Here is a 13,352-nt window from a genome sequence, read left to right as displayed (position 1 = left end):
ATATTTTTATCATTTAGCAATAGTCGGGCCATACATTTTTCACATAATGCAGAGTCATTTTGAGTACTGCATATTTGTTCATAGCTTCTTGAATTTTTTGTGATCAACCAAAAATGAATTGATTTGTTTATTAACTTTTTCAGACATATCAAATAATTTTTATCCACATTAGTAGGCAGCCTTGATGAGACATCAGCATCACAATGTTTTGCTATGAACATGTATCTGATTTCGCAATTACATCCTGTCAATGTGACTGATCGTTGTAAAACTGTCATTATTGGCAGCTGTTTATTTACATTGAGTATTGGAACCAGAGACTTATGATCTGTGATCAGTTCAGAGCTTCTTCCATACAAGTATTAGTGAAATTTCTTGACCGCATAGATTACAGATAGGGACAGGAAAAAATTGTTTTATTTTATGGCCAAATTTTGTGTTACTGCCAAATTTAGTATTATTTTGCCAATTTTTCTGTTATATTTTTCCATTTTTGGCATTTATTTCTTTTTTTAAATTTTGATGCAAACCATCCTTGCAACACTTCACACAATTCCGTTTTTGGTCAAGCATGAGCAGTCGTGGAACTCATCTTGCAGATAGCTTTCTCATGTCCAAATATTTATGCAAAATATTATGTACACATTCATTTGAGATGCCCACAGCACTAGCAATCTCACGCACCTTAACTCTCTGTCATCCACCACCATATCATGGATTTTATCAATGATTTCCGGAGTCGTAATCTCCACAGGCCATCCAGAACGTTCAGCATCACTTGTGCCCATATGGCCTCTCCGAAAATTTTGAAACCACTTATAAACTGTTCTAATCAAAGGTGCAGAGTCACCGTAATGTTTATCAAGCTTCTCTTTACCACTTCCTGAGTCATTTTGCCTTTCATAAAGTAATGTTTAATCACTACAGGAAATCTTTTTCATCCATCGACTTCCTTGATTCACACGAATGCCAAACACAAAGAAATAGACCAATATAGCATAAACTTGGTGTGCGTTCCTTCCAAAGATGCTACTAACTAAACATGACCTTGATATGGACTGGTGGTGCCATCTCTCAGACTTTGCATGGACTTTTCAAATGCCCCTTGTACAGCAATGATAAAGCCGCTCTCAGCATGGTATGTAGAGAGCACATCTGTAGCAGTCAAAGGGTTAATAAAATGAATTAATGTTAAAGTTTATGAGATAATGTAGCAAAAAATTATGCAGTCGTCTGTTAACTTACTCAGAATTTATGATTGAGTTTGTACACAGGAAACATGACAACAATACAATAGTTCTCTTTCACAAGCAGGGCATGTTCTTTAGAGACAATGGAGAAACGGATTGTACCTATTGCTCAGAAACAAGAAATGTGCCCTGGTAACTTAGAATGTTGATGTAATATTCTTGGATCTACAATAAATTTGATTCTCATTTATGTTCTGTGAAATAACTAACAATTGGATGAATTTTGATTCATTTCAGTGGTGTCAGCTACGAACAAGGAAAACAAATTTATTGTCATTATTTGAAAAAATGCGGGATTATCAGGCAGAACAACTGATGAAGGATCCTGACCAGCCAATTCCAGACAGTGTTCGTGTACTAAAGGAAGAAGACATTGAAAGGTATAGGAAATTTTGTAAACACTATATGTAAAACTGATTTTTCCTCAGTCTGTATAATGATTTGAATCAGAGCTTAGTTTGATATTATGTATCGACGGTTTTTTAATAAGACACAGCTTCTCTTAAATACCATTTTGTATTAAAAAGGATGTTGTTTATGAGGCCATATCATACATAATCATGATTTGCATCTAATCAGAGAATCACACTCACTTCAGGAAATAGTACTCTCATGTTAATGTTAGGATGTGTGTGTGTTTCTGTTTCTCATGTCTTACAAGAAATATCTTAATCCTGGTGTCTGACTGCTAAGCCCTGCTTGCTCTTTCATGATTGATGTATACCACTGTTGCAAAAATTTCAATGAAATTTATTTTCATAAAATTGTTCCACAATTTTGTAAAATACATAGTAGGAATACTTGCATAGTTTGGTGCTGACCAGATATTTTTTAGCATTAACATTTTAGCCACATACTTAATGTGACTAGGTTCATTGTTTCTTATTAGGCAGTGCCTTCTGTTTATGCTGATATCAAGTAACAAGTGCAGTGTCCAATCACACTAATATGACCACCTGTCAAAATCCTGAATAACTACCTTTTGCAGCATGGAACACCGTGAGACATGCACGGAGACAGTCAATGAGGTTCTGGCACCAACAGATATTTGGAGCTATGCTGACTTCAAGTCTCTCGGGTGAGGATCCATGACACTAGCAGCACATCGAAATGGTCCCACAGAGTCTTGGTTGGGTTTAAATTTGGGCAGTTTAGTGGCCATGAGAGTATAGTAAACTTTACTGGTGTTCTTCGAAACATGCATGGACACTGTGAGCTGTGTGATACATATCTTTGTCCTGTAGGTAGATGCTATCCTGCTGAGGTTAAACACTCTGCATGTATGTTTAGACATGAGCCCCAAGGATGGATGCATATTTATGTTGATCCATTGTGCCTTCCAGAATGATGATATTACCTAGGGAATGCCATGAAAATATTCCCCAGACCCTTCTCCAGCTTGGAAGCTTCTGATGATTGGTTCAGTGTTTGCTTTCAGAAGTTTCAAGCCATACATGCCAGTGACCATCTGACTGATGGAGCATAAAATGTGTTTCATCTGATAGGGCCGCCTGTCATCTCCCAGTGGATTTCCAGTTGTGGTACTGGCATGTAAATTGCATACTTCCTCACCAATGAGCAGCAGTCAGCTTGGCTGCATGAACAAGGCGTGTGCTGCTGATGCCCATGCACAGCAACGTTTTCTGAACAGTCATTGAGACGACGCTGTTGGTAGCACTTCGGTTCATCTGCACAGTCCGTTGCTCAACATTTACTGTCTATTCGCTGTTCACATCTCCACAACTGTTGTTCACCCCTGTCTTCTAAGGCTTGTGATGCACCACAGTTGCCTTGGTGGCAGTTACGGATGTGCCATTTTACCACTCACGGTATACTTTAACCATGGCAGTATTTGAGCAGTGTACAAACTTAGCCATTTCAGATATGCTTCTACTCTTGGCCCAAAAGCCAATGGTCATGCTCTTTTGTATGTCAGATGAATCACTCGTTTTCAGCATTATAGCAATAACTACAGTTTCTGCATGACCACCCTTCTCCTGAACATACTTAATATGCCCTCCACTGCTAGTGCTGCCACTCACTGTCTATGAGTAATTATTACACAATGATGTCAGAGATAGGTGGCAGCAACAAAATGCGAAACAAAATGTGAAAAAGCAGTGAATGTCACAGAAGCAAAAAATGGAGAGTCTGTATTAGTCATGTACTGCTCTCAAGGTCCATGGCTTCTTATGTGAAATAAAATATAGATTTTCTTATGTGTGTGGCATAGAGCAGGATTTACACAGGGTGTGTCCCCACACGCAATAACCATGAACCAATAGGTCATCATCATCTTTTAAGACTGATTATGCCTTTCAGCGTTCAGTCTGGAGCATAGCCCCCTTATAAAATTCCTCCATGATCCCCTATCCAGTGCTGACAATGGTGCCTCTTCTGATGTTAAATCTATTACTTCAAAATCATTCTTAACCAAATCCAGGTACCTTCTCCTTGGTCTGCCCCGACTCCTCCTACCCTCTACTGCTGAACCCATGAGTCTCTTGGGTAACCTTGCTTCTCCCATGCATGTAACATGACCCCAGCATCTAAGCCTGTTCGTCCTGACTGCTACATCCATAGAGTTCATTCGCAGTTTTTCTTTGATTTCCTCATTGTGGGCACCCTCCTGCCATTGTTCCCATCTACTAGTACCTGCAATCATGCTAGCTACTTTCATATCCGTAACCTCAACCTTGTTAATAAGGTAACCTGAATCCACCCAGCTTTCGCTCCCATACAACAAAGTTGGTCGAAAGATTGAACGGTGCACAACTAACTTAGTCTTGGGAGTGACTTCCTTCTTGCAGCTGAGCGCTCACTGCATTAGCTTTGCTACACCTCACTTCCAGTTCTTTCACTATGTTGCCATCCTGTGAGAATATGCATCCTAAGTACTTGAAACCGTCCACCTGTTCTAACTTTGTTCCTACTATTTGGCACTCAATCCATTTATATTTCTTTCCCACTGACATTACTTTCGTTTTGGAGATGCTAATCTTCAGACCATAGTCCTTTCTGATCTAGCTCTGAAAGATTACTTTGCAAACTTTCAATCGAATCTGCCATCACAACTAGGTCATCTGCATATGCAAGACTGCTTGTTTTGTTTTCACATACCTTGATCTCACCCAGCCAGTCTATTGCTTTCAACATATGATCCATAAATAATATGAACCAGTAGGTAAGGACATTAATAGTGAGGATGCTAATTAACAAATTCTAATCCAGAGATTTTATTTTATGTTTATGTGTCAGTATAAAAGACAGTTGCAGTATAAAGAAGAGCAGGTTTGCTGTAGATAAATAGCAAAAAAAAAGTCCACAGGTGTTGAAGTTTGGTGCTGCATGGATGATGAAGGAAATAAGGTAAAATCAAAGAGATGGGATAGTACCTGTTGGTTAGTTACAGGAAAAATTGAGACAGAATTGTTGATTATGATCAATGCACTGTATTGGAAAATGAATGAATTTTTAGGGATGATAGTAACGGTGTGTTTGTACTGGAGGTGCACTCTGGGTAAGTGGTAACAAGCAGATGTTCTGTTTATGTAATACAATTGCAAGAGTTTATACACAGTGGAACAGGGAGAAACCGTTACATATTAGATGTAACATAAATTTCCATGTTTGTCGCTTTTTTGCTACTGTGTTTCTGTGTTTGTGCCCTATTTTAATAAGAAAAACTGATAATTTTTATGGATATTATGTGACTCTCTCTTTTACAGGTTGAAATCTGTCCAGACCACAGAAGAGTTAAAGGATGTACATTCTCATTTCCTCCTTTATTACTCACCTGAAATTCCAGCCATGCAGGCAGCATGGAGAGCTAAACAGAGAGAAGCAGCTCTGGAAGCTCGTCGCAACAAAAGGAAAAAGACTCCTGTTGAGGGAGAAGATGGAGAAGAGGCAGAACAGGAAGAAAATGAAGCTGAAGAGCCTGAAGTTGTGGAGGAACCAACTGAAACTGAAACAGTGAAGCAAGCTGTCCGTAGTGGTCCATTCACAATGTGCAGAAAAGCTGGCTTAGGTAGGCTGTATAAAATGTTTCTGGAAAATGTTAGGCGATTTGTTTCATGGATTGAACAGTTCCAGTACATTAGCACCATATTTATAGTATGACAGATGATAAACAGAGGTATTGACATGTTTTTCATTGTTTGTGTATCACTACAGATACACATCAAAATGACATTACAAATAAATGTCCACTGTCAAGCTCTTAGTTGTATCATTGCATTTGTGAGCAGAGTTTATCTTAGAAGATTTTGCAAAAGTTCAGTTCCAAGTGAAACAAAGAACACATCTGATCAACAAGGATAAAGGTATTGCAGCATATCTCCTTGAAACAGGGAGTAAAGAGGAGACCAGTAGGAATTTATGGAGGTTTTAGAAAGCAAATGTTATAAGGAAGTCTGTTAAATTGAATTTAATAGTGGAACATGATAGACAAGATTCAGATGCCATATACTTTAGAAAATTTCTGTGTGGGTCATTCCATATCAGATTGCCTAATTTCAGAACATTTTCCTGCTCGACAATCATGGATTTTGTTGAAGTTTAATGTGAACATTTGTACAGGACCCCGACCAACAACGGTAAAATTTACCATTTGTCGAAGCAATGCTGGCCGAGATATAATCATTTGTTTGACTCCGTACATGACTCTGTGTAGAGCGAGCATGAATTTCTGGCATCTTTGAGCTGTTATATCTTGGGCAATATTTTGTTGAAAGAAATAAAATTTCGCCATCTTGTACAACTTTACAGGTTCTCTTAAGAACAACAATAATGAAAAGAATTTTATGAGTGATAACCAGCCAGAAAGTTTTAGACAGAAAAGCCGAAAAAAATTGCACCCAAAAAATAAGTCAAAGTTTGGCTTCTTACATCTCAGGGTCTAAAGGTATGACAAACTTTTTCTTTTTTTTTTTTTTTTTTTTTTTTTCTCCATCTTTGTGACTAGAGGCTGTTAATGGTTGGAGAGTCAACATCACAGTTACAGGTAGTGTGCAAAAACCAGTTATGTTGGTCACTGATGCTTCATATGTATGGATCTTGATCAACTAGAGCCTGAAGATAGTGCACTGAAGTGCTGAAACTGGTAGCTATGCAATAAATAACATCTTAGGGACTGCTGTAGATGTTCCATTTTCTTACAACGTGAAACTTTGAATGCAGTAACCTAACATCACAAGGATATCAAACATAAAGTTTCATTATGTACCACTTTCCAGTACTGAATTAAGGGCAAAATTGAAGACTTTGTAAAAAGGTAAGAACTGCAATATTTTCAACGTGATGTTGCGGAAAGAAATAATGTTGTATAAATCTCTCCAAACTAGAATTATTAGAAAGACCATAATTTGAACCACAGAACAAAATGTATTTAATTATTCAATGTGGGCTAACAATGCTAGATAAAATGAGGCAAAGTAGATGGAAAAATTACGCTGTCTGTGAAGTTTGGCTTTTTATATCTCATTGATTAGAGGCACAATAAACATGAAACTTTGGACACAACAACATAAGATTTTCCAGTATAAAGTGTCATTCACATACTGCTTTCCAAATTTCTACAAAATCAGTTCAAACCTGATTTCCCTAAAAATGAGAAAAATAGATCACTTTCAATTTGCTGTCATAAAATTTGTTTTCCATAATTGATTCCAGACTGATCTAAGTTGGTAAAGGCATGTTTTGGAAAGGACACGTTTTCAAACATCCAGAAAATCATGATTGATTTTCCTGTATGCACTGACAGTACCTGAAAATGATGGACAAATTTGAGGGAATCTACCACAGCAACAGGCCAAATTGCAGTGACCTGTTGTCTGTGTTTTGTTGCATGTGATTTGTGTTTTTAAATTGACAAGAAATATCTCACTATAATGTGTTGGTCCATGGTGACGTTGTCACTACCATTTCGAGAACAAGAACCAGCAATTCCATTGCTATTGGGGTTATCCGGTACCAGCCGTGGGTGGGTTTCTTCGTCCAGGTTCCCAAGTTTGTTATTTTGTTTGTTAATTTAGGTTCCAAAGACTTATTAAAAATTGTTGGTTTGTTGTTCAAGATGCTACTCAGGGGTTTAATAGGGAAAATTCACATTCTGTATTACATCGTTCGTAGCATATTATGACAATGAGGGCATGTTACAAACTGTTCATTGTTGCTTTATTTCGGATCATTTGCAACAGGTACATATGTTTATTCCAAAATTGTTTGACTTTTTGTCAGCTAAAACAAAAAAATTATTTCAGTGATGTCTCAGTTGCAAAATATAAAGATTATAAAAGTTCTGTCAGTCTGTATAGCCACAAAGATTATTTCAACAGTGATAGGGATGGAACTATTTTGGCATCAGTCATGAAAAATCTGCAAGTGTTGGGAATGGTGGCACAACCAAGTGAGTGGCTACTCATACAAGCCTCAGAGGCCATCTACAAATCAAATACTGATGCCGCCTAATGATCTATTCAACTTTCATGACCAAAATGTGTATGGCATCAAATATGTGTGTTCCAAAACAAGCAATATAGGAAAGCAAAAAGTTCCTTGAAATAAGATGGCAATAAGACAGCGTGGTTGCCGGTATGAGAGAATGCCATCAGTTTGTACCACTTCATTGACTCAATTAGTATTAGCAAAGTTTCTAATGACACAATAAATTGTGTTGCCAGAGTTATTTTATTTTATTTACATGTCTAGTTCCATAGAACCAAATTGAGGAGGAAATCTCCAAGGTCATGGAACATGTCAGTACATGAAATTACAACATAAAAGTAATGACAGATAAAATGAAATGTTTATGAACCCAAAAAAGTCAAGCCGTAAGTTTAAGTAAGCGCAATCAACAATATAACATAGAAATCAGCTTAATTTTACAAGGAACTCCTCAACAGAACATGAGGAGTGACCTATAAGAGGACTCTTCAGTTTCAGTTTGAAACCGCATGGATTACTGCTAAGTTTTTTGAATTTGTATTGAAAACGGATGCAGCAGTATACTGTACACCTATCTGCACACCTATCTAGCACAGCCATGCTAAGTTTCAAAATGACTCAGCTGTTATCTGGCCACTACATTACCTGTATGTATAGTAATGAATGGTGGATTGGCAACATTGTTGACATATAAATGGAACAAAATGATGTTATGATAAAATTTATGCAACCTCAAGGTACGGCTCATTCATTTCATTGGCCTGAAAGACAGGATTTCCACACTCTCCTTTATTTTAATATCATTGACAAGTTCCACATCATTGTGAAATGTCATGTTAATGAATGATGGACCAAGTATTAATGTAATTTAATCAACTGCCCGACACTATCAAGTTCCAGTAAGTGAACTGTGGAAAGTGGTTCAAAAATAAGGAAAAACGTGAACTGCAATTTCAAGAAGTTTAAAATCAAAATTGATATTACATTTTGCTTGCCACCTATGTGAGCTATTCTTACAGATTTGAGAATTCAAGAAAAGGTACCTTGGTTTTGGATTGTAAATTAAGAAAACAAATTAAAGACTTGGGAATCTAGATGAAGAAACCCAATCATAGTTGGTGTTGTGTGACCCCTGTGGGGATGGATTGCTGGTTCATGTTCTTGAACAGGTAGTGAAAATGTGCACCAGCATAATTTAGTAGTGCAATAGTACTTGTCAGTTTAAAAATAGGAACACATGCATTGAAACATGAACAACAGGTTGCCATGCTGTAGCCTGTTGCCATGGTACATTCTGTAAAAAATGTCTGTCATTTTCAGATATTGTTGCGTACACTGGAAAGTCGAATATGGTTTTTCTGGATGCTTGAAAACATCCTCTTTCCAACTATGATTAGTTTGAAATCAATTATGGAAAACCAATTTTCAAAACGTAAATTGAGTGTCACCTATTTTTGTAATTTGTACACAAATCTAATCTGAAACAATTTTGTAGAAATTTTGAAAGCAGTAAATGAATGATATTTTATGTTGGAAAATATTATGTTACTAAGTTGCTGTGTCCAAAGTTTCGTGTTTATCATACCTTTAATCAATGAATATAAGAAGCCAAAGTTAAAACTTTATTTATATCAGGTTTTTATGGCTACTTTGCCTCAGATTATGTATGACTGTTAGCTAATATTGGAAATTAAATCCACTGTTTGGTGGTGGTGGTGGTGGTGGTGGGGGGGGGGGGGGTGCTTAAAAATGTGTGTTTCAAATGAGAGTGGTTTTGAAGCTGAAATAGAAAACATTATGTGTAAAAGAAGTGTCACATATACCCTCTTTCTGCTACTTCACAAATTCATCATCTTCGTGACGAATTGTAGAGTATTTATAAATAGTACATGAATGAAATTTTATGTCCGCAGCTCGTGGTCGTGCGGTAGCATTCTCGCTTCCCACGCCTGGGTTCCCGGGCTCAATTCCCGGCAGGGTCAGGGATTTTCACTGCCTCATGATGACTGGGTGTTGTGTGATGTCCTTAGGTTAGTTAGGTTCAATTAGTTCTAAGTTCCAGGGGACTGATGACCATAGATGTTAAGTCCCATAGTGCTCAGAGCCATTTGAACCATTTTATTCAAATTTTATATTTACACCCTTGTGGTACCAAGCTATTGTGTATTGCGTTTCATGTCCATCTTGTGTTTACTCTGTGAGATATGAGAATCTAAAGTTTACATTTTTTCGTGCCCATTATATGGCATTATTAGCCTGTGTTGAATAATTAAATACACTGCTTTGTGGTTCAAACCATGATCTTTCTAATGTGACAAGTTTGGAGACTTGTGTAGAGCATAATTTTTTGCAAAAACAGTTCGAAAATACCAAATTTTTTACCTTTTAAAATAACCTTAAACTAGGCACTTAATTTATTCGTTATTGGGAAGGGTACATAAGTGAAACTTAACATTTGACACCCTTGTGTTATTACATTACTACATACCAAGTTTCGTGACTGTCTTACATTTAGTTTCCGAGATTTAAGAAGCCAAATTTTGACTTTTTTCTGGTGGTTTTTCTTAACATTTTCTGGCTGAATATTGCTTGTATAACACTTTGAATTCTTATTCTTAAGAGAATGCGTAAGATTGTGCAAGGTGACCAAATTTAATTTCTTTCAACGCACTATTGCCAGAGATATGACAGCTCCAAGTCACCATAAGTTCTTGCTCACTTTGCACAAAGTTGTGCAAGTATTTTTTTTTTATTTTTTTTTTAAATGACTATATCTCAGCCAGTGTTGCTTCAAAGAATGTTGAACTTTAGCATGGTTCATTGAGGACATGTGTAATCTTCACATAAATTTTTGACAAAATCTGAGATGGTCAAGCATGGAGGCCTAGGTGAGTTGATATGGAATGACCTATATCAAACAATACTGTCAATAGTTCAGAGATAAGGAGATGAGATTTAGCAAGAATACAAATGGGAAGATGTGGAAATGAAAGTAACAAAAGGAAGATCACAGCACTTATTAGTGGTAAGAGCAGCTTGTTACTTCCCATTTATTTCTTATGTAATTCTCCTTGTACCCTCAAGTCTTCTTCTTCTTCTTCTTCTTCTTCTTCTTCTTCTTCTTCCTCCTCCTCCTCCCCCCCCCCTCCCCCCTCATATTTGCATCCTTTTTTCTTGTTTGTTTTGATTCAGTTTTTTACTGTAGCATAACATAACCATGCTGCTCCTATTCGTTTGTCCGTCCATCCATCCATCCTGCTGTTATTACTACACTTCACTTCTCCCCTCATTTTAATTGTTAATTTATATCCATGTTATGCGTGTGTTTTCTGTCCTTGAGCTTTTTTTACTATTGTAGATTTTTAAATCTAATTTACTTTTGTGTGTTTTGTTTCCACACCATTCAACGCCAATTCCTCTTTTAAAATTGAGCTCTTGGGCAATATTTCCTTAATATGGTGTTTAATTCTCTCCCCTTCCCTCCTTGTTCAAGCAAGGAGGACCACTGCTTCTGAAAAAGTATGATCAAAATACCTGTATTTGGTCAGTGCATCTATTGTTACTCTGTGAATGTAAGTGAACTTTTCATCTGTCTATATATAAGTCCCATGTGAGAATAGACAATGAATAGTATGTCTGATGTAATTTAATCCTTTACATTTTATTCTGTCTCGATTTTTCATTCAGAATGAGTTACCCTTCACCTCAGCACATTTTCTATCTGTACACAATGTTTCCCTACCATCTCATTTTTTCTTAAAGTAGCATTTCTTCATAGTTACCAAAATGTAAATGAGTTTCCACTTTACAGTGTGGAGAAAAGCAACATGACGACAATGTCAGAACAGGGTAGAGTTCATTGAATATAGCAAAAATTTCCAGATCACTCATCAGAAACACGCTGTTGTGGAGCTGCAGCCATAAAATAACAGTCAATCAGCGACAAGCACATGGATATTTGTCCTGTAAGCACGCATTTGGGTGTACCTAGAAGTGTTGTTTTGTCCAACCGAGCTGCTCCTTTGTTATGCTGTAGTTACGGCAATACAATACTTTTAGCGTGGTTAATTTCATAGCCGAGCTTTAACATCACCACCTATAGATAGTAATTTAAATGTTGTCCAGTTAATTAGTAACTGTGCTCTTTAGTGTAATATTTATTAGCTGAGGCATGTTAGTTCAAATGCTTGTCATCTCAAAATGTTGCATTTCCAACTCATAGTTATTTGGAAACTTTTGCTCCTTTCAGCATCCCCTACCCTGATCTGACTTAACAATATGGTTGTTCATCCCAATCCTGTGTATTTCAGTCTTGTGTATCTGACAGTTACTGTTAAGTTTATTGCTATTAATAGTGTAAGTTATGTTCTATGATTTTGCTGTAACTATCTTCCAGCTTCTCATTTGACTACCATTCTCCTTATTCCCTTCAGCTGCAGGGATACAGGCATTTTAGGCTTGGAAGCTCAAAGTTCTGATGAATATCTTGTGCATTTGCTGGCTGCCTGAACAAATTTTAATACAATTTACATTGTATGAGGACCACATAACTCCACTGAACTTGGTTCGAGGACCATAAGCCAGGCAACATTGGAATTAATATTTTCTGTGTATTTAGCCAGTTGCTGGTGACACAAACCCTTCCACTTTCTCTGTTCTTCCTACCAGCCCCCTGGTCTTTACTTAGGCCCTGTCTTCTGCATTTTCCCACATACTTTCTTCCACTACTTATATTCACCTGTCCCTTAGACTTTCCCATGCTCTGCTGCCCTCCACCTTCATGTCATGAATCTTCTCAAGCTTCCTTGTGTCTTCCATTATCTTCCAATGCCCATAACATTTTAATTCTTTTTCCTCAATCTTCTCTTTTAGAAGTGTTACCACCTTTACATTGTCATTTCTCATCACTTCCATTTTTGTTGCACCCAGCCAACTTCTGAAAAATTCTCTCACTTCCTCGTACCTTACTTTTTTCCCTTTCCTTCTTCTTCATAACCTATGTTTCTGTGGTGTACACCAGACTTGATAAGTTAATGTGTTTGGTATACGATCTTATTTTTCTGGGGGACTTTGTTGTTCCATATCATTCCTCTCATACCTTTCTGTCGACTTGAGTCACCCATTCATTTACATCTCTGTCATTCCTTGCATTTTCTTTTATGGCACTCTGCAGGTTCTTAAATCTTTCCACTGTTTTCTGCTGCTCAGCATACAGTGTCAGATTTACTGTAGACCTACTTTTTTCTTGTTTAATTACTAGCTCACACTTCTTTGCATTAAGTTTTGGAACATATTCTTGCACAACGTTTTCTCATATGTATAACTGCCTCTGTACTTCCTTTTCCTCGTTCCCTCATACCATCAAATCATCCCCAAACAGATTCACTGTTACCATTGTGCTGTTTCTCTTGCCATTCGTGTCATTATATTATCCATCACTGCTATGAAATATGAAAGACACAGCTCATTCCCTTGTTTCAGAACATTTATTTTGTGAGTTAACATGTGTTATTTTCTGTGCCTGACTTGTACACTGCTGGAAAAAAAAATAGTACAATCCTTTTAGAGGTTTCCAATTCACTCAAGATTTATTGTTGCAACAGTGCATATGGAGGTGCACAAGCTGATTACAAGGTCAATAGCACAAGCGATTCT

At 37.1% G+C, this 13,352-nt stretch overlaps 1 protein-coding gene across 2 annotated transcripts in view; it reads left to right on the top strand.

Moving 5' to 3' along the window:
* Nucleotides 1-13,352, top strand: part of LOC126273816 (transcription elongation factor SPT6) — a 144,858-nt gene that overhangs the window by 61,358 nt on the left and 70,148 nt on the right. For both annotated transcript variants that reach the window (XM_049977063.1, XM_049977062.1), the window contains 2 exons: nucleotides 1,488-1,630; nucleotides 4,979-5,280. In XM_049977063.1, the coding sequence (XP_049833020.1) occupies nucleotides 1,488-1,630; nucleotides 4,979-5,280 (445 nt within the window). The remainder of the gene's footprint in view (nucleotides 1-1,487; nucleotides 1,631-4,978; nucleotides 5,281-13,352) is intronic.

The sequence above is a fragment of the Schistocerca gregaria genome, chromosome 1 (assembly GCF_023897955.1).
Source record: "Schistocerca gregaria isolate iqSchGreg1 chromosome 1, iqSchGreg1.2, whole genome shotgun sequence".
Classification (NCBI taxonomy): Eukaryota; Metazoa; Arthropoda; class Insecta; order Orthoptera; family Acrididae; genus Schistocerca; species Schistocerca gregaria.
Note: the sequence above shows the minus strand (reverse complement) of the source record. Positions and strands in the feature narration are given on the sequence as shown.